This window comes from Protopterus annectens, chromosome 7.part0 (genome assembly GCF_019279795.1).
Source record: "Protopterus annectens isolate FY-2018-M chromosome 7.part0, PAN1.0, whole genome shotgun sequence".
In the NCBI taxonomy this organism is placed as follows: Eukaryota; Metazoa; Chordata; order Ceratodontiformes; family Protopteridae; genus Protopterus; species Protopterus annectens.
Genome location: NC_056739.1, coordinates 1,023,773,868 through 1,023,797,449, shown reverse-complemented (window position 1 = coordinate 1,023,797,449; position 23,582 = coordinate 1,023,773,868). Strand labels below are relative to the sequence as shown.

The following is a 23,582-nucleotide window of genomic DNA, read 5'->3' as shown; positions in this document are numbered from 1 at the left end:
CGTGTATATGTGGCAGTATTAAGGTTTTTGACCATACTATCAACATACATATCATGTTGCATAAACACAAGGCCACCACCTTTATCGGGCTTCATGACTCTAATATTACAATCGTTCAGCAAATTTAAGCAGTCAAATTCACAATTACTGAAGTTGTTACTCATATTTTTAGAATGCTGACAATTTTTAATAGCCCAAAAATCTATCTCACACATTTTTTCAAAAACAGTCAAGTCTGGATGAATAAGTGGGTTGAATACACTAGAGACCCTTAAAGAACTGATCATACTAGTACTACCACCCATAAACAGATTAAGATTAAGTTTACGGACAAATAACTTAAGATCTATAATAGTTTTAGCAATGTCCATGTGTCTCTCAGTGACATAAGTTAGGCCCCTAGATAAAAAGTCGACCATTTCTTGATCCACATCCAAGGAGGTGTAGTTATATATGTTAAAGTCACCATCTGAGCTTGTGTAAACATGTGGTCCACAAGCTAGTTCTTGAATATAAACTATCATCTCCTCGTTCTCCTTTTGTTCCTTGCTTGTGGCCGGTTCCGGTTGGACTGGCGATTGTTGGTTCGGTTGTTGTTGGTTGATTGAAAATCCTGGTGGTTAGAACTATTACCCCTATGATTTATGTCCCCCTGTTGTCTGTCAGGGTTGTTATTGTTACTACCAACATTATCATCTCTATTACCGTACCCATTATTATTTTTAGAAAGCCTCTCACTACGTCTGAGTGGCTGATCGTCCCTACTTCCATTTAATGGACTGTCATTACGTATACTAGAGGACAAAACTTCCTCATTCATATTTCCATCTGTATTGTAGACAGGTGACTGATTACTTGGACCATTGAATGGGGGCTTAGGATAAGCTCTTTTGTTGGCATAATCGCTAATGTCCCTAGTGATTTTTTTCTTTTTAATAGTGAGAAGTTTATTCAATGCAGACTTGATACTGGTATAAATTCTACAATATTCGTACTTATACCTGTAAAAGTCAGTGTGGCTTTTAATAGCATGCTCTAAAATTTCCAGCTCTGTTTTAAGGGTGTTAATAAAAGTTAATAAGAGCCTGTAAAAATTCATGTCCTTGGCGGTCAAAGAGGTCTAGTAATTCCTTATGAAAAGTAGAATCATTCACCAGACCTGCTGGATACCGCCATTGCCTAAGGCCCTTAGGAATAATTTTGTTCTGAATACATTGTTGCAGGTTGGAAACCTCAAGTTGAAGCTTTCTACATTTGTAAAGCTTTATATCAAAGTCATTAATTAAATTAGGTAGTTCATTTGTGGGCTGTTCATCCCTTTCTAAAGGTGAACTGTTCAGTTGGTTATTTCCACAAAAGAAATTGTTGTTATTTACAAATACTGCCATCGAAGGAATATTACTTACACGATTCGGTGAGCTATTGTCATTCAATGGTGGGGCTGGGATGCCTTGTGTTCCTCCCTGGTTGATGCCAGTTCGGCTTATGTTGTTTTGCGATGTTGTGTGACCTTCGATGATATCACTTGCACCCCTTGCAACCCCATTAGTGACGCTGCTACTACCTGCTCCAACCAAAACCTCGTTGGAACCATGGTTGTTCATTTCTCCTGGTTGTCTAGTGGCAACATTATGTTCGTTCAATCTGCCACTACAAGACATGTCCACTTTCTGGGACAGAGTTTTGACTTGCCCTAGGAGAACCTGCACTAGGGCTGTCAAATTTCCAGTTGTGTTCTCCTGGGTATTAACGCTGTTTTCATCCTGGGAGAACAAATCCTGAGTTGCCGCTCCGTTTCCGCTTGCCATCACAAACGACCAAACAAACCACAAACGAAAACTAAAACTGGTAAAAACAGGCACAGCAGGAAACCATAAAAGCCGGCAAAAAATAAACAAGTACTGTCACACCAATACGGAATAAAATAAAGAAAAAAACTTTAATGTGAGCGCTTTCGGCAAGCACATTAACTTGCCTTCTTCAGACAAACAGTTGTGAAACAGTTTTGGTTCTCCTTATATACTATTAAGCTAAGTAAGTTGATGAGTAAGCCTTCTTAACAAGCAATAAATCTTTAAAGTAGCCTCGCCACTCAACATGAAATAAACATATGTTTTTGAAAAGAGGGTATCCTTCTACCCTAGTTTCAAATATTAAAAATGAAATCATAAACAAAAGGAGTATGGGGCATTTTACACCATTGTTATCTGACCTAGCTGGTACGCCAATTAATAATTTGAGTTACCATGAAGGCTTCCTTGGTGACCAATCAACTAACATGCCCGACGACATTACAGCCCATCAAATTAGTTTTCTTTGTACATATTCACTTGATCACTTGGCTATTAGAGAAGTTCTTAATAAGAACTGGAATATAATTAAAGGCGACAAAAAGTTATCTAAAGCACTAGGGGTTAGGCCCAAAATAACTTATAGGCGAGGCCAGAACCTAAAATCGCTCCTAGAGAGGAAAAGAGATAGTACACATAGAACTAAAGGAATGTTTAAGTGTGGTTCATGTCCATACTGTAAACATATTTTTGTGACCAAGCAAATTTCCATTAACAACAAGATGTACAAAATGAATTATAGATACAACTGTGAGTCTAAGGGTGTTATATATGTGTCTTTGTGCACTTCATGTGATGCATTCTACATTGGCAAAACCGAAAGGAAACTAAAACAACGTATTTACGAACATTGTTCTGCTATAAGTAGGAATGATTCTAATAATGCACTGGCCAAACACATTTTAGTCTACCCTGATCATGCTTTTAAATTTGCAGTTTTACAACATAGGAGCATCGACATTAGGGGAGGACCATGGCAAGTCCTTCTGGAAATTGATGAGCTTATATGGCAGATTAAGACTAGAGCACAAGTCTTTCCGGGTTTGAATGAGAGCCTTTCTATCAAATGAATGTTGAGATATTTGGCCCTTAAACGATGACGTTAAAGGGTTATACATACACATACATCTCTGGTTTACTTAGACAGATTTCTGAATTTACTATTTTTACTCTCTATCATATTTTTATATTTATATTTATATATCTGATGTTCATATATTGTTAAGTTTATAGTTTTTAGTTAATAATTTGGTAATTTTGTTGAAATTGTTACGTTTTACAACATCTATTGGTGTCTGATATACATTCCTTTAAGATTTATATAGTAACTTATGATTTATTTCATGTTGAGTGGTGAGGCTACTTTAAAGATTTCTTGCTTGTTAAGTAGGCTGACTCATCAACTTACTTAGCTTAATAGTATATAAGGAGAACCAAAACTGTTTTACAACTGTTTGTCTGAAGAAGGCAAGTTAATGTGCTTGCCAAAAGCGCTCATATTAAAGTTTTTTTCTTTATTTTATTCCGTATTGGTGTGACAGTACTTGTTTATTTTTTGGCGGCTTTTATGGTTTCCTGCTGTGCCTGTTTTTAACACCTAAATAGACATATTTCAGAAAAAAAAGGAATTAAAATTTGTCAATACATGCAGTATACTATTATAAAATAACAACTATAGTCACCAACATTGAAAAATGCATTAATTTTACTGCTTACAATTTATATCCTAAAGTTCTAATTTAGAGGACATAGATAGAGGGACATGCATTAATTATGTGCTTCAACAAGTTAAAGAAATATGCCAAAGTAATTAATGGCATAAACTGACAAATATTGTGCAGAATGCTTATATTCTCGGAATATTCAGTTAGAAACAATTCACTCTGTAGTGATAGGAAATTCATACTGAGAAGAATAGGTTTAGTAGTACCTGAGACATGTTTTGTGCATTGTTTTGCAAGTTTTATTGCAAAAGAAGACAGCAACACCAAGGGAAATGTTAGCATTGGGTAAAGAACTGCTGAAAAGACTTATGATTGGTGTTTTATGGTGCTATTAGTCATTGATGATTATAGTAGGTATCCTAACTATGAGCTATTAATAGAATCCCAGTATTAGAAAAAAAATATTTTCTTTATTTTCCTGAAATTATAAAACTCATGATGGTGCACAATTCAATGTACATTGGTTCACTGACTGTCACATTCTAATGTTTCCCAAAGAACCACGTCACCTGTTTGGGCAGAAGCAAAAGAGCTAACAAAATCTACACATCCACTCTAGGGGTCGTTCAAGATAGTATTTAATCAAAGATGCATTAGAAATAGTACATCCTTATTTTCTAAAAAAAAATATAGACACACATTTCAGTACAGTATGGGATTAGTGATTAATCTTATCAAGGGTACCAGAACTTGTCAGAGATTTGGAATGCATAGCTAGGCGTAAAAAGGCCTAGTACACACCTATGAACCTAATAGCTGGCATGGATGCTTTGAAAACTGAGTTTAAATGAAAGCAGCATTCATTCACTTAGAACAAAATGTTTTGATAACTGTGCTATTACTGGTGACACCAGATTGAAAACCAAAGCAAAAGAATATGTATGCTTGACTAGGAAAATGAATAGCGTGCAAAACAATTTCTGCACTGAATAAGTTGCTACTCTGAAACGTGAAGATAGGAATTGCATATCCATTTGAAAATACTACCTGTGTGTTACCTGAATAAGTTGCTACTCTGAAATGTGAAGATAGGAATTGCATATCCATTTGAAAATACTACCTGTGTGTTACCTGAATAAGTTGCTACTCTGAAATGTGAGGCTAGGAATTGCATATCCATTCGAAAATACTACCTGTGTGTTAGCTAATTTAATACGTGCACATCCCTTACAGACAGAGGTCATCAATAAGAAAAGTATTAGCTTAACACCCCCATACAAATCCTTAGTTACATCCCTACTAGCATGCTCCTCATATAGATGCCTGTGATACTCAGGATGCAAATGGTATGGGGTACATGGCTAGGTTTGTAAGAGCCCTAATGGTCATTAGCCTAGTAACAACCTTTGAACCTATGAAGTACACAAGTATTTCAGAGCAGTGCTGCCTCATTTCTTGTTTCTAAGAGAATCAATAGAATCACAAGGGATACACATCCAGATGAAGTAACAATTAAGAAAGCATGGTAAAACTAGTGATTACTCCTCATTTGTACAGCCACTCATGAACTGGCACTTGCTATGTTAGTTGGTTGACAAATGTATAAGACATAGGAGCTACACATAGATTGAAAAACATGTTTCTGTATGTGTTTATGTATGGAGGGATTCACAGGCATTCCACCTTTCCTGAATGTGTCTGGTCGGTCTAACCCACTCTGTTAAGAAACAGATGAAATACTTATTTTTTGCTTGTTGTTTGTTCTCTATTTTCTATGCTATGTTTTGCCTGTTGCCTGTAAGGCTCCACTTTAGCCTCTGGTCAGCACTAGAGGAATAATAATCTCTTTTATCATCTCCATTACTAATCCTGCCAAGCTGCCCTTGCTGTCTACAACTGCTATCGATAGACATATGTCTGACTCCATACCCTCTGCTTCCCTACGCCTTCTACTGTTTCATGTCTCAGGTTGTTACAGAAGCTCTTCTTTAGCAACTGCAGCTCCCTCTATACCTTTGGTGGTTTCTGGCTCAAAACATGAACATATCATGTAATTCATTAACAATGCATGTTACAGACCCTCATAATGATGCATTTTTATTGCAAATTTATGTAAGCTGATAATACTTATTGCAGACTCCATCCTGTCTCTCATATGACAAGCTCCTCTCACCTGCTGACAATCTCCTCCTCACATTGCTGTGAAAATGTTCCTTTTTTATCTTTGGGCAGTATACTTCATGGCAGAAGCCCATTGCAGTGCATCTTTGGATCTTTTGGAATCGGGACCATTGGGTAGAGCATAATTGTAAAACAGGAGTCAGTGAACTAGATGATCAAGTAAAATTTAACCAACACATTTCCTTTTTCCCCAGTGAGCACTACTGCATTCAGAAACGGAGAGATTCGCAGGACTTAATATGTACACACACACACACACACACACACAGACACACACACACACACATATATATATATATATATATATATATATATATATATATATATATATATATATATATTTTTTTTTTTTTCACAAAACTTTAAAAGTAACAGTTCTAGTTTGTTAGATTTTGAATATATGAGCTAGATGGTAATGAATTTATTAGTCTGTCTGTCTGTGTCTTTCGGCTTTTTATGGTTAGGGGTCGACACAGCAGAACTCCGGTCCGCTAATGATTGAGAGTTGATTTTTACGTGCCGAGTTACCAGCCCTGACGCACAACCTTCAACGAAGGTACGAGGGTGCTAAAATAATGTTTTCAACCAAAGAGAAAAAAAAAGATTACTTTAAATATTGTTTGCTATTCAAAAGCATTTAAATGCATAACTAACATATATCATTTGAAATTTGTAAATATGATTAAAAATGAATTCCATACTTAAGCTATTTTATTTAGAATGTTTTAACTGTTCTGAAACACTCATCCCTGCATTTCTTGCAGGATCTTGCACGTAATTACGGTTTTGTTCTGATCCAAAAACACTTTATGGTACATTAGCTGATACACTAAAAATTTACATATTTTTACTGAATCATCATACTTAGAATGTTAAATGCTAAAATATGAGTGTTGTTTTAAAATATCTGGGTCTATTTTTTCTAACAAAATGAAAGGATAAATATGATGCTTTTATTTTATTCAATCAGCCTTTATACCCTAATCGAATGATCTGCCCACTGATCAAGCACTGTGATAATAAGCTGCCGTAATGAGAAGACTCCCAGAGACCCTCAGAGGCTTCCTTTAAATCTCCCCTGGCACTGGATGTACAAACATGTGTTGGGATTCAAGTAAATTCAATTTTGTTTAATTCAGGACCACGTTTGTGAATTCTGATAGATGACTAGCTTTTGGTTAAGATTATTGTAATTAAAATGTACAATATTCTATAAAGTATTTTGTGACAGTTTTGAACTCATTTCTTAGTTACAACCCAAAGCTAATGTATTAGCAATATAATAAGCCATGCCTGCATAGAGCTAAGGATGCATTTTATTAATTCAGCATTTCCCTTTTATATAGAACACTATCATGACATAGTTTTACTTCATTTTTTATTTTAATGAGCATAATGTGCTACATTCTCAGAATGGTTTCATATATTGGAGAGCTGGTACTATGGTTAAATCAAAGCCATCTGCAGTATCTCATTCAATCTTCAGTGTTCCACTACACTGCCATAGGCATTATTATAAAAACATAGTGAGTCTACCTTATTCAGAATGTATCTCAGCATTTAGTAAATCCACAAAGGTCAATATCTGCAAACTGTCATTTGAGGTGTCTGCGATAGTTATACATCTTCATATATGGAATGTCTGTAAGTACACAAATACCATGTTCACATAAATAAATGCCTAGCCTAGGCATATTAAGTTAATTATTTTCTAAACCACTGAGGATTATACTTGGCAATTATGCTATCAGTGGAAATGGGTTGGCATTATCTGATTAATGATGGTACAGCTCCAGCCTCACACTGTCTCATGTTATTATGGATGTAGCATGTTTGACAGGATGGGAGTTACAGGAAACAGCAGAGAGCCTGGTGGTGATATGAAGTCCAATACCACAGTTAGATGGCCTCACTCCAGAATGTCTTTTATTTCCTTGTTAGGCTCATACTGTGTCACATTAATGTGTATTGCAGTTATTATCTAGCTTTTTTTGCTTTTTTTAAATGTTTCAACATTTCTGACATGAAATAGTCAACTTTTGTTTGCTGATATTTTTTCTGTATTCCTGCATTTTTGTACAGGCAATTTTATTTTAACAGTTTTCTTGTGCTGTTTGTATCCACAGCAGGGTTGGCCAACCCAGTGAGGTGAACGTTGATGCTATCTGATGGCCACTGTTGATATGACATCCCCTTTCAAATTTTGCCCATCAGGTGTCAAGTCATTATAGTATTAGCAATTGCTTTGTTTCTTATATTTGTTGTCCCCTTCCTGTATGATTGTGGATATGATGAGCATTTCTGACTTCATTTCAGATTAGTGTTATCTATTTTTTTTTCTTAATTTGGTCTATTTGTTGGAAGAGCGTGTGTGTGTGTGTGTGATATATTATATTTAGGCCCCTCCTCCCTAATTGAAAAAAAATGACATTATTTTACAATGTGTTTTGTTGTTTTCAGTTTTTAGATATAAGCCTTAATTGTAGCTGGATTTTTTAAAATTCTGTTCTTATATTTCTATATGAATACTTCTACTATCTAAATACTTCTTCCCAAAGATTTCAAAAGCACTCCAAACTGGAATATAAGCTCTCCAAGCTAATCTTGTATCTTATCAAACAACTAAACTGTTTTGGGGACATACACCCCAACCCTAGTCCCAACCCCCTACAAGACATAGCTAAAACCCCAAACATAATTCATCCAGGACTACTAAACCAACAAAGTAACACTTCCCTTCCCTTCTCCTTCTTAATATTAATGCAAGAAGCATCAGTAACAACGTACATGACCTGCATGCCCTAGTCTCCCACTATTCCCCTGATATTATACTACTAACAGAAACTTGTCTCAAACCCAGTAACAGCAGCAATGAAATTGTACCTCCCAAATACAACATTTTATGTAAAGACAGGATATCCAAAAGGGGTGGAGGGTTAGCCATATTATTTAAAGACCACCTAGTGATTGATAGTATACATATAAACATAAACAGAAATGCTAACAACCAACAATTTTAATTTTAAAAACACATTTAAGTAGTCACAATTAGTACCTGTTAGGCCAATCACCACTCACAGTGTATTAACCACTCACTTAATGTGTCTCTTAAAGACATCTAGCCCACTTAAAAATAATAAACATATATATGTGTATGTGTAACACTAATACATTGACACTAGTTTAAACTATTATCATCATAGCATAATAAACTACTAAACCATATTGTCAAGGGTAGTGCAATCAAAATTAACAATTCAAACTGTCATGCTCATATTATACTGACAAACTAGTAAAAATGTATTAAATACACTGTAATAAACAAATATACTTGATACAGTGTACTGATATGTTACACACTATACTTCGCCCTATGTAAAAATAAATAAATATATAGTACAGTAATTAAATAGTACTTAAAAAAATGTTTAAAATAATATTTAAGTATTTAAATACCAATAGTACCTATTATTAAAAAGTACGTTAAAGAAAACACAACATCAACGCCTAAGACTCCTTAGCTTGAGGATACTGCTAATTGAATGTTTCATTCAACCCAGGATAGTTGTAAGCATTTAATCTGATTTGCCAAGACAATTCTAACTCTTCCAGATGTAAGGGTGCTGGGCCACCCCTTACGTCTGTATTCACCTGGTCTATAACTGAGAATTTGAATGTATGGTCCGTGTAGGACTGAACATGTTTAGCTAAGGCATTATCTTGTTTATTCCTATTAATAGCATACTGATGTTCATAAATCCTTCACGGAGATTACGCTCCGTTTTACCTACATAAAATGCAGGACAGCTTTGACATGTTGCTATATAGACCACCATCTTCGAGTTACAGTTAAATCTTGATTTCAGTCTAATATGAAGACCATTCGCTGTTACCGAATACGTGTTATCTACAAATTTACAATAATTGCAGTTTTGACATTTGAACATTCCTGGAATTTTTGGTTGAACCTGTCGTTGTTGCTCAAGTAAATCCTTAAGGTTCCTACCACTTCTAAATGTTGCCCATGGTGTAGCACCCATTTTTACAAAAATGGAAGGATTAGTTCTAAATATACCCCAATTTTTCTTAATAATATCCAGACAAATATAACTATGTATATTAAATGTAGTAATGAAATTCACTTCCTTTTGTGTATTACTAATAGGGCTACATGTCATGTTGTCTTTGACATCTGAAGTAGAATTTAATAATTCAGTATTATTATTAAGTTTAACCCTTAAGAAAGGTTTATATATCCCGTTAGTTCTTTTGTACTGGACTTCTTTTATTAAATCGTCCAGTAACACTACCGGGTAACCTCTATGTAGAAAGATGGACTTCAATAGTTGACATTCTTCCACGAATTCCTGGTCATTGCTTACTATTCGTGCAGCTCTCACTAGTTGCCCTTTAACTATGGAACGCTTCTGGTAGTGAGGATGGCAACTTGAAAAATGTAAAAAAGAATTAGAAAAAGTGCTCTTCCTGTAAATGTTAGCAACATAACCACCTAAATCTATGTTCTTAGATAACCTAATGTCCAAATATGCTGTAACTTCTTTATTGAAGTTAACCGTGAATTGTAAAAATTGGGTTGACTCATTAAACATTTGAACTATAGAATTACTTATTTCAACATCACCTTTTAACAAGATAAAAATATCATCCAAATACCTTGTGTAATAAATAATCAAATCATTAATACTTGTGTTCTTAAAAACATATTCGGATTCCCAATGAGCCATGACTGAGTTCGCTATGCTTGCCCCACATGGGGAACCCATAGCTACTCCAATTTTTTGGAGATAAAATTTATCACCAAACATGACAAAGTTGTTATACAAAATAATTTCCAATAATTCTGTAACCAGTGTCACCTCACTAGCAGGAGCACCATGTTTCTTGAGCAACAGGTTTACCCATTCCATAGCTATATCCTGAGGTATACATGTATACAAGTCCCTCAGATCAAGGGGCTTGCCTCGTCCGTTGGACAGTATGGGAGTATCAGATTTACCGGAGATTCATAACGTTAATTTGATGAGTGATTTACCATCCCAACAACCTTGTTTTGCTAGTACTGTGCCTGCCATGGGTGAACTTGTTACATTGGGGTTGCCGGAGTTAAACAAATGGCTTTCTGAAGGTTTTACTTTCACCAAAGCTACATCTATGAACACGGAATCCCAGCCTCATGATAAAGGTAACAATTCTTTATTCTCAGACATAGTGGCAAAACTTAAACTTTTGGATAGCCACTTAGTGAAAATGAAAAAATTGCAACTCGAAATTGCATACTTTCGTGAATGTCTTTCACGGAAGATAGTGCCAAAAGGCTTAAGACATTATCAATTTCCTACAGGTTTGGTTGCTAATTCAATTTTTCATAAAGAATTGGTAGAGTTGTTTGACTGGCAAGGGTTTCAATTGTTGGAACTCATGGTTAAACATTACACTATTTGGGTTGATGAGCTTAACAAAAAGGTAGCAGAATTGGATATGAGCATTAAACTTGACGTTGATTTTTATAGGTATAAATATGAATACACTTGCATGTTTTCCAGCATTGACCAATATTTGGTTAAATTGAAAAGCAACAAGATGAAGAAAGTTGACTGCGATTGTAAAGCATATATGGAGGGGGTTGCATATCCAATCCCCTCACCGGCTCAAGTCTGGCATAGCAATTATTCAGTTTCTAATTTGTTGAATAATTCTAACAATGTCAGTGCGGAAAACAATCAATTTCAGTGCGAGAATGACAATACACCATCTTCAGCTACAAATTCAGTCAATTATGGGAACCAAAATGAGCAACAAGAACTAAGGAGGAGTGAAAGGTTATTTCATCTCCAGCATGACCAGAACAGTAATGCTCAGTTAAATCAGAATTCAAATTTTCAGTCAGCCAATTTCACAGGGGCCAGACCAAAACAGCAGAACAATTATCAGACGAAGAAATCACAGCAGAAATAGAACAAACAAAAAACTTAATAGTAGATCATGTTGATACAAGTTTTGTTTCTGATGTAACTTGTTTAGTGTCTCCAGATGATACTGTAGAATTTGTTTTGCCTGAGGTTGGTATAGGGCCCAAAGGCCCTAGTGGTCTAAGTGAATGCTTAACATCTAAGCCAATTGTTATTACCAATCATTCATGAGACTTTAAAGTATTTAATTTTTCATCTGCTGTTATGCCTTCAGACATAGTGGATTTTTTGTTTAAAGGTTACACGTATGTCCCTGAGCAAAAACTTAATTTAGTCAAAACTATCATTGACCTTAAAGTCTTCACTAGGAAGCTTAATTTTAATTTGATGATGGGTGGTGTAGTGAATGACTCAAATGTGAGCCAATTTCATACCTCAAGTACTTTTAACCCCTCCTTACATCCTCTACTACAAGTCTTTGAACAACTTTGTGAGTTAGACATTAGACAGAGCATTAATAAGGGGTTATTTGGACATTAGGTTATCTAAGAACATGGATTTAGGTGGTTATGGTGCTAACATTTACAGGAAGAGCACTTTTTCTAATTCTTTTTTACATTTTCAAGTTGCCATCCTCACTACCAGAAGCGTTCCATGGTTAAAGGGCAACTAGTGAGAGCTGCACGAATAGTAAGCAATGACCAGGAATTCATGGAAGAATGTCAGCTATTGAAGTCCATGTTTCTACATAGAGGTTACCCGATAGTGTTACTGGATGATTTAATAAAAGAAGTCCAGTACAAAAGAACTAATGGGATATATAAACCTTTATTAAGGGTTAAACTTAATAATAATACTGAATTATTAAATTCTACTTCAGATGTCAAAGACAACATGACATGTAACCCTATTAGTAATACACAAAAGGAAGTGAATTTCATTACTACATTTAATATACTTAGTTATATTTGTCTGGATATTATTAAGAAAAATTGGGGTATATTTAGAACTCATCCTTCCATTTTTGTAAAAATGGGTGCTACACCACGAGCAACATTTAGAAGGGGTAGGAACCTTAAGAATTTACTTGAGCAACAATGATGGGTTCAACCAAAAATTCCAGGAATGTTCAAATGTCAAAACTGCAATTATTGTAAATTTGTAGATAACACGTATTCAGTAACAGCGAATGGTCTTCATATTAGACTGAAATCAAGATTTAACTGTAATTCGAAGATGGTGGTCTATATAGCAACATGTCAAAGCTGTACTGCATTTTATGTAGATAAAACGGAGCATAAGCTCCGTGAAAGGATTTATGAACATCAATATGCTATTAATAGGAATAAACAAGATACTGCCTTAGCTAAACATGTTCAGTCCTACAGGGACCATAAATTCGAATTCTCAGTTATAGACCAGGTGAATACAGATGTAAGGGGTGGCCTAGCACCCTTACATCTGGAAGAGTTAGAATTGTCTTGGCAAATCAGATTAAATGCTTACAACTATCCTGGGTTGAATGAAACATTCAATTAGCAGTATCCTCAAGCTAAGGAGTCTTAGGCTTTGATGTTGTATTTTCTTTAACGTACTTTTTAATAATATGTACTATTGGTATTTAAATACTTAAAATATTATTTTAAACATTTTTTAAGTACTATTTAATTACTGTACTATATATTTATTTATTTTTACATAGGGCGAAGTATAGTGTGTAACATATCAGTAAACTGTATCAAGTATATTTGTTTATTACAGTGTATTTAATACATTTTTACTAGTTTGTCAGTATAATATGAGCATGACAGTTTGAATTGTTAATTTTGATTGCACTACCCTTGACAATATGGTTTAGTAGTTTATTATGCTATGATGATAATAGTTTAAACTAGTGTCAATGTATTAGTGTTACACATACACACACACACACATATATATATATATATATATATATATATATATATATATATTTATTATTTTTAAGTGGGCTAGATGTCTTTAAGAGAGACATTAAGTGAGTGGTTAATACACTGTGAGTGGTGATTGGCCTAATAGGTACTAATTGTGACTATTTAAATGTGTTTTTAAAATTAAAATTGTTTTCTGAGGAAGTTTGCTTATGGTAGCAAACGAAAAGTGCTTCAATTAATTAAATCTTTGCACTAACTTGTTGGATTCTGTGTTGTTGACTGCTTTTTCTTGATACATATAAACATACCCAACTTTGACAATATAGAAGTTATCTGCACTAGACTGACATTCAACCCCAAAAAACAAATTAATATCATAGGGGGCTATATCCTACCTGGGAACAATATTCTCACACTAGAAAATGTACTAGACTGGGTCTCTTCTTCCCTCCAACAGGAAACAATCATGATGGGTGACTTCAATGTTGATTGGCTCAACTTCACACATTAACCTAGATGGATTCACTCAGCTTATCATATAGGTTCATAGGTTCATAGGTTGGTACTAGGCTATCAGCCCTTGGGCCTAGACAAGCCTAGCCATAACAATTCCCTAGCTATTTCTTCCCACACTATTTGCTTCCCTGGACCCCTGTATTTACTTCCCTGGACCCCTGTAACCCATATAACCTACTAGGACTGACAAAACCTGCAACCGACAGTCTATCCTGGATTGGATCTTAGTCAACAACCCATCCCTGTCCACACAATCAAGCTACCTCCCCAATGGTCTGAGTGACCATCTGCATACCTTTCTGCTAAGAGCCCATACTCACCAAATCGACCAAACAACCTACTGTTTAATTAGAAGTAAAAAAAAAAACTTCAATCCAAACAGGTTCATCTCCAATCTGAATTGTTGTCATTTGGAATATCTCAGACAGCTTCCCCTTGAAGACACAGAAAATTATTTCAACACCACTTTCCTTGAGATACTAAACTCCCATGCTCCCTCTAAAACAATCAGAGTAAAATTTAACTATGTACCCTGGCTTACTAAAGAATGTAGATCCATACTCAAGGCTAGAGATAAGGCTTGGGAACAATTCAGCAAAAACAAAACCCATATAACAAACATTCCTAGAACTGTAAAAGAAAGCTAACAAATTAATAAACTCAGATAAAATCAACTAATACCATAACATCCAGAAAAACACCTTAATAACCCTCAGAAATTTTGGGCAGCAATTAACAACATACTCCTACCTGGCAAATCAGCTACACCTACCCCATCAACCAACAACTCTGATAGTATAGCAATCCAGTTTAATAAATACTTTACTGAAACCATTCAAACCCTAGTTAATTCTCAGTCTAACCCCAGTAACACTACCCCATCCACAACCTGTACTGCACTAACACCCAAAATAATAACATACTCTTTACATTCCATCCAGTGTCTAGCCATACCATAAAAAACTACTAAAAAACTAAAACCAACCACACTAGCTATTGATAACCTCCCAGCAGAATGTCTACAAATTGCAGCAGATGCTATAGCTTATCCAGTAGCTATACTCATAAATAGGTCACTATTCGAGACAATTGTTCCCAACATTTGGAAAATCTCCCACATTATACCTTTACACAAAGTGGGAACTAAACCAACCTAATTATAGGCCAGTTGCTATCCTATCTGCCTTATCTAAAATTCTAGAGAGGACTATACATAACTAATTATCAGCCTACCTCCACAAACATAGACTATTGTCAAACACTCAACATGGCTACCACCCTTCTCACAGCACTACTGCAGCCCTCTTGTCATTCACAAATACAGTGAACCACTATAGAAACAATGCACAGTTTGTACCTGCCACATTTTTAGATCTGTCCAAGCCCTTTGACATGGTCAATCATGACAAACTTAGCAACACCCTCTCCACCCTAAATCTCAGCAACTTCTCAATCACAATGATTTAATCGCTGCCTATCAGGGTGACAGCGGGCTGTCAAGTGGCAGCACCAACTTTCCCCTCTTCTCCCTGTTACCATAGGAGTTCCACAAGGCTCCATCCTGGGACCCTTACTTTTCTCTCTCTTCACTAACCAGCTCCACACCACCACTTCTCACACCACACTCATACAGTATGCAGATGACTACTGAATATGTACAGCCTCCTCCCTTTACGACCTCCACACCAAAACCCAAGAATCATTTCTATCCATTAAATCATGGCTCACCAATGCTCACCTCATACTAAACCCCAGCAAAACAAAGCTCCTTCTCTTCTGCCCATTTAAATCCACCACCTCATCTTCCCAACCTTTCACTATCCTATCCAAAAATAAAACTCCCTCCTGTTAAAGTTACTTTATATCACATTCCTGTCCCAGGTTGATATATTTTTCATCCTGCAGCTTGCATTTTTAAATGTTGCTTTTGCACGTTTATCAAGATGAAACATCATCCTTGTACCATCTGAAAAAGTGTTATAGTTGTGTTTTCAACTCTTCATCTGATGAGCTATCCAATTTTAGGTCACATACAAAAAGTAGATGGGATGTCTTGACACAATACTGATTTCCGGGAGCCAAACTGTAACCATAGTGTAATCTATTAAGTAGCAGCTTAGGTTAAGGGCAGGACAAAACACCAGCAGTGACAAAGAATCACCCTGGAATATCCCCTTTGACACTGTATAATGCTGTATACGGTAGAACATGTATAATGAAGTATTATGGTTCTCTGCTCTGTATTACAACATATGATAGTCGATCTCATTCAGTAATTCAGTTCAAACTGAGATGAGTAGGAGGATACGCTCGGGAAGCAAAGGGGTATATGGTGAAGCAGAGTGATGAGGCTGACAGAAAGGAGGTTAAATTGTGATGAGAGAAGAGGGAGGAGGTTGAGAAGGATAGAATAAAGACAGGGAAGGTGAGGTTACTGTGGCAGGGCAGAGAAGACAAATGCATTTATTCAGAAGAAAATGATTATTGAATAGTAATCGTCAGTGGAATGGATATTTGAGAACTATCTGAACAGGTGAAAGATTATTTTGTGAGTTCACTGGGGGAAGGTGCATCATTGAGATATGGATTCTGGGGAGCACACTGAGAAAAAATGCATGTTAGTGGTATATTCTAAATCTATGATTTTTATCAAACATTAGAGTTTCACACAAAAGTACTGACTTACATCTGTCATTACATGAAGGTATTTAACCTCTAAAAGTGTGTTTGAAGTCACTTGTTCTTCAGTTTGTGACTCTGTATTTTAATATTATTCGTGTCAGAATTTTTATACTTATTATGCGTCACTTACTGAAAATTATTAGTTAGCAGCACTATTTTCTCTCATTGATTAATATCAATATGAAAAAATCTTCTATGTTTTACTATAGCATTGCTCATTTCTTCCTTGAACCACAGGTACAGTGGATAATTTTACTTATTTGCTTGATTTTTAATGAGGTTCTAATGGTGTTAGTAACTATATTTGATAAGGTGGATTATGCCCAGATATCAAAAGAGGAATTACAAGAAAAATGCTGAATGTTGCAGTATAATCAGTTTTCAAAGTAGTCTTAAAACAATTAATCTCAAATCAGAAAAATATCCATCAGGTGTAATTTGAAAACACAGATGTACAGTTTGTCACTCATTGTTTAGGGTCAGCAATTTATAAACTTATGAACTAAAAGAAAATATAAAAAAGGAAATAGGAAACCCAGTAGCACAATCTGGGTGAGAGTTTCATGATGTATGGTAATTCCAAGGTTCCAGTAAGTAAACAGAAACAATAGGGATGTTAAAACCATTTAACTTATTTTACAATTTATGTCACTGAATTCACTGCATTAAAAACAGCATTTGACAAACATAATTGTCATACTGAAAAAGCTTTCTTACATGACTTCAATTTTTTTTAACTTTTTCTGCCTACTGATTGCCAGCCATTAACCTCCCTCTTGCACAACTTCCCCTTTCATTCCCCTTCCACTAGGGATGAAAGCCATCTGAGGAGGAGCCATTCTAGAAGTCCTATGCCTATGACACAAGCCCAGGAGCATGCTATAAGATTTAGCATGCGCTAGACAATCAGCAAGATATGTCACTCATTTCTGCAGCTGACGTAACCCGTCAGGACTGCCCTATCCCCAAGGTCATAGCTCCCATGTGGTATCTATTCTCCACTGGGGACTCTGCCATGGGACTGCATACCCTAAGCATGTGCCCCCACAACCTCTCCCCCAAAGATATATAAGACAGACATGCTGCATTACTTCTCTCTTCCCTGTGCTCAATCCAGCAAGTGCCTCAGTTTGTTAAATAACCCTGAACTTGGATTGCAAAGGTTCTGCTTAGGGCTTTATACATCTACACTAATGGAAATGGCTTGACTTCCATTTTTAACTTAAGGCAATGTGAGATCTTGGTCCAGTCCAGTAAGAATATCTTTGGTCAGTTTCAGAGAAGTGGTGGGAAGGAACTTGGTCACACTTAGGATTTAAAATGCATCCACTACTGTGTCCTCACATAGCTTCTTATCTGCTCTTCTTCTTAAACTTCATCTTGCCTATTGCAAACATTTTATCTCCCCTAAATGATACAACACCTAAAATGAGTTCACAAGGAAAATCTAGGATTAACTCCTTCATTATAATTATATTGTTCTGTTTATACTGCTCCAATGAAAAATGGAGTTATATAACAAAGACATTATTATTTTATGTGTAGAAAACTTGTGGGAAAGAGACTTGTGCATACCTATATGCACACTATATGTACACTAACAAAGTTACATACACGCATGTGCACATATACATGCATACGCTAACCCACGCTCTCACACACACACACACACACACACACACACACGCACGCACGCACGCACGCACACACACACACACACACACACGCACGCACGCACGCACGCACACACACACACACACACACACACACACATACACACACACACACAAACACACGTTACATAAAATGATACTGTCTTGCCTTTCTCTGATTTTTCTATGGCATTTATTCACAATCCAACAGCTATATACATAAAGAGGGAACATAGAAGGGACTTCAGACTGCTAAGACAATAAATATTATGATAGCGTTAGTAGTATAATTGTTGAAAATGCTGTATTAGTCTAGACCCAGATAACATCTCCACTAAGAGTTTTCCTGAATCCTGAAAGAAGTGGTTTTTTTTTTTTTCTGGAAGGCAGCGAGGTCTGTGGTACTTCTTGGACCAGATTCCAAAAGAGTTGCTCTCAGTATATGTCTGCCCTGATTCCAAAAGACCTGCTCTCAGTGTAAGTGACTTACTTTGGTGTAAAGCTTATCTATAAACATGCTTACTACTTGGACCAGATTCCGAAACACCTGGTCTCAGTCTGCTCTCATTGTAAGTGGTCACTTACACTGAGAGCAAGTCTTTTGAAATCAGGGTCCTTATCTCTTTAGATAACAAATGCAGATGTGCAAATAAGATAATTATTTTGTTTGTTTCTTTTCCTAGTACTTTGCACACAAGAAATGTTAAGAGCAGGCTGGTTAAATTGCAAAAAGGGGATTACTGAGCAAGACAGAGTTAAATGTCAAACAGATGCAACATTTTTGAACATAAAATAAATGTGCCTCTCAGAAAATAAATAACTGAAAAAGAGAAATATTGGAAAAAATACTAAGCATAAAGAAAAGTTTTGTTCAGTGCTGACAGAGGTTTCTTTAGTGTAGGATGTCTTGGCATTCTCTTCATCTTCCCTTTATTAGGGACTTTTCCAAGTTGAATTAAACTGTATAACAATACCTGACAGTACTATTAATCTTACACTCAGTTGTATTAATACAGCTCTGGGCAATTTCTGTTGCATCAGTTTGCAAGGGTTTTTTTTCTTCAGTTTTGAGACTGTTGTATTACTTTAGTGTGTACATAAAAAAAAATAAAACTGTTATTTTATGTGATCTGGGCTCATATGTATTTCTCATCTTCAGATTTTTCTCTGAGAGACAGCCATATATGACCTTTCTAACATTCTCCAAGTATGTTTTACACAGCTATGGAACTATATAAGCTCTTCTTATCTGCAGATAGTTCTGTCATGAATCCTTAAACCCTGGGGATATAGTCAACCACACATCAGGTATAGCCGGTGTACAGTTTTGGTCCAGTTACACTGTAAAATGACTGTAGCCTGTTATAAACCCATAAGACATTAAAAGTAAATCGACTTGGTCTGACAATGTTGCTAGAAATGTGAAGCATGTCTAAAACACATGCCCCCATTTTCTTTAGTTTCCCTGTCAAGTGAATTTTCAAATCCAGCATTTAGATGGTGTCCTTTTATGCTTGGGATAGTGTTGTATGTTCCACTCTCTGGTTCATAATTTTTACAGATAAACAGATATTCAAAAACACCAGGATACCCTGATGTGATCCTCTTCCAATTTGTATTAATTCCAATGGGAATGGAAGAATAGCTAGGGGTAACAGTTATCCCAAAATCGAATAAAAAAAGAGTATACTGCATTTTAGTGACTCAGGCACTGATTTGTTAATCAGATAACATCACTGAAAAGTCAATTAAAAGTTTAGAAAAAGGGACAATTAAAGCAGGGCTTGAAATTAGGAATAGCAGCAAAATGTGCTAAAAATATGTCTCCCTTGCACCTTGCAAGACACAATCACAAAAGGGCTACACTATACACGTATGTCTTTTTCCATAAAAGACATACATATATAAACTTTTGACTGTGAACAAAAGATACTTTTGACTTCTTGGAATACTTCACTTTCTCATATTGCTTTATAACAGCAAGACGTTTGTGAATTGAGTCATTGTCATTTTATAAAACAGCTGCAGCATGATTTTGCTTTTTACGTTTTATTTTATGTTACTAGGGCATTAAGAGTATCATCGACATAATCAGTATTCGGAACAATATTATCAATCTTAAATATTACATGAGAGGCAAATTACAAAAAAAATATTACAAACTATTCTATTTACAGTATGTTGACATCTTCCTACATTTTATTAATGGGAGAACATGCATTTCAAATCAGAGTATAACAATTCACAAAACAATTGTTTGCCTTGTACAAGTGCATGAAGAAACTGTGAGGAAAGGGACTGTGCAGTAAAGTTTATATACAGATTTTAGTGAGCATTGTATAAACAGTGGCCTTAATGAAGTTTAAGAGGACTGCAGTTAGAAAAACTAGGGAACATATAATTCAACGGATATTTATTTAGACTGAGTAATCAGACATCTACCTACCGGCACCACGGAGTAAGTCATTACTGTGAGGGTCTCCTCATTTTCAGCCCTGATATGAGAGTCTCTGAGTTCATGACTCCTTTTATTTCTGAATGCCTGTGGCTGTTCATATTCCTCTAGTATACCCTGTTTTAATTCTGAGACAAATTCAATAATGGATCTTTCAGAAAACTGATCCAAGCGAGTTTCCAGGTCATTTAGATATGAGCTCAAAGTCTTCCACTGCAAGATCAGATAGAGCAGTCCGGCACAGTTCAACAGAATCACTAGAATGACTCCAGAAATAAAAGCTTGATGTTTGCATGAGTTATCCTTTCTTGATTTCATGATAATTTCATTAATTAAGCATTAGTTAAGCAGGACCTGACACCAGATCAGTGTTATTATTCCCCAAGTTACAGCTAGCAGCTTGTAAAGGCAGTAATTAGCTCTGTGTGACTTCTGGAGAGCTCCTCAGTGTGCGCCTGTAGAGTAAAGTCAGCATCACAGACTGTAGCTTGTTTTGCTTCTGTCCTGCATGCCTGCTTTATATGTGATGATACGCTGTGGGTTGTTCAGAAAACATCATTCACAATTCCCATTCATGCAAAAGTTAATGATGTGGAAGGCAGTGGCGTGTGCCTTAGGATACAACTGAAGAATCACATACGGGATAGGGCTGCAAATAATTTTCCGTGTAACCTAGTTAGTTTTTCTTTGAGTATCTGTGTACTATCATTTACAGGGCATCCTATACAGAAAAATAAACATATTTTGCCTATGCTGTCTGAGATTATTATGAAACTATATGAATGATAAACATTGAAACAAGTAATTTGCTAAACTATCCTCTGACTTCACTTACTATGGACTAATGTCATCTAAATGTAGCTAAGAATAAATTTAAGGACAAAGAGGAAATGGAATGAACACACACACACACACACATCCATCCTCAACCCCGTTTCCCATTTTGCACATAGGGTCGGGATGTTACTTCTACAGTGACAATCATCTTGAGCCAAGGTTTACACTGCCAGGTGGCTAGTCCTGCTGCGGTAGTTCATTTGCACCACTGACTTACAAACACACTCTCAAGTACAGCCAGTTTAGAGTGTCCAATCCACCTACTGCATGTCATTGGAATGTGGGAGGAAACAGGAGGACATCTATGTGACCACAGGGAGAACATGCACACTCTGCACAGAAGGCATCCCAGCCAAGAATTGAACCTCTTGCTGTGAGGCGACAATGCTAACCACTGCACCACCGCAACCACCCTAGCACATATATGCATAGGAGGTGTGTGTATATGTATACCTGTCTATCTGTATATGTACATATAGAAGTGCTTATAATAAGCAAAAGTCTCAACTGTTAATGTCTGTTTTGTCGACACATTTATCAACAAAACAGGTGGATGATAGTGTGAGAGCAACAGTCCCTGGGGTTGGAAAAGATGCCCCTTCCAAGGAATTGTAAAATCGTGGCATTAGTATATATAATTAGCAGGTGGTGTGTGGGGGCTTTAGGGGGGCTTACCCTTCTGCAAAAAAAAAAACAGCTTTTTTTTTTTTTGTGTGTGTGGTGAGATGTTATGCATCAGAGCATATGCATTAGGATGTTGATTTTCTTTTTGACTTTTGGCAGTAGATGTTTTTAGTGTCACATTACAAAGTTTATACTAACTTCAGTACATCCTTACTCACACACACACACACACACACACACACACACACACTCATGCATACATAATAGTATCATCAGTAGACACACCAGAATTTTTTTGAAAAAGTAGTTTTATTCAGATGAATAGAACAATGGACTAATTAAAAAAAAAATAGAAAACAAAAGGTAGAGATATACAGAAAATTAAACAGCAACCCATTGGTATAGTTTTTATGGTTTACTGTCAAAATTGCGAAAGACAAAACAATTTCTGTTCACAATTTCGAAGTGAACCATTGAAACCGGAATCTTAACTGCATTACAATGTCGACTTAGCTGATCAACTCAGCAGAGTTGACATTGTTTTCAAAAATATCACGTGATATCCATATGGGAGCTCATGTATATTAAACTCTTATACAACGTATCATGTTTTTGCAGGGGGGACAAGCCCACCTATGCCCCCCTGTGGGGGGCTGTGCCCCCCACACCTGCTGCTAACAATATATTCCAACTCTGAGATTGTACTACAGTGGGGATATGGATGAATTTCCAAACTTCACTGTAAATGCGATCTCCATACAATTTGTCAAACACACATGTGAATGCACTACTGCATTCTCATAAGTGTGTTTGACTTTGTAATACACTTAACCTCTTGTGAACAACAATCTGACTTTCGGCATAATGCGTGCTGTCAGATTGCATTTCACACAAATGATAGTAACCAGTTTTTACTACAGGAAAATATTGCAATTCATAGGCTGCTTCTACAACAGCAGTTAAGGTAGAAGTGCAAGTTTCAGAGCTGACAGTCTTAAACTCTCCTTAGAAATTAGTGGTACTCAAACAATAAAATGTCTTTAATGCAATTACATGCAACAGACTCTTTTGCCTATTCTGACCAGGATGCCTTCTGGTGGAAGATAAAGGTTTTTATTAGTACCTCTCAGGTTAAGCAGTCCAAATCTTTTGCCAGCTGTTCTTCAATTAACAACTCTTGGCTGCTGCTCTTAGGAATTTCACTGGCAGTAGCAGACTACCACCAGGACTTGGGTCTAGGAGAAGGCCGATCTGACCTTTCTGTCTCTCCTTCCAAAA

The 23,582-nt window shown here is 36.1% G+C and overlaps 1 protein-coding gene across 1 annotated transcript in view; it reads right to left on the bottom strand.

Annotated features, from left to right (window-relative positions):
* The window catches only part of GLDN (gliomedin), a 333,993-nt gene extending 312,642 nt beyond the window's left edge, over positions 1 to 21,351 (bottom strand). The window contains exon 1 of the mRNA XM_044077573.1: positions 20,835 to 21,351. Coding sequence (XP_043933508.1) covers positions 20,835 to 21,161 — 327 coding nt within the window. The 5' untranslated portion in view covers positions 21,162 to 21,351. The remainder of the gene's footprint in view (positions 1 to 20,834) is intronic.
* Positions 21,352 to 23,582: the final 2,231 nt, after the last annotated feature.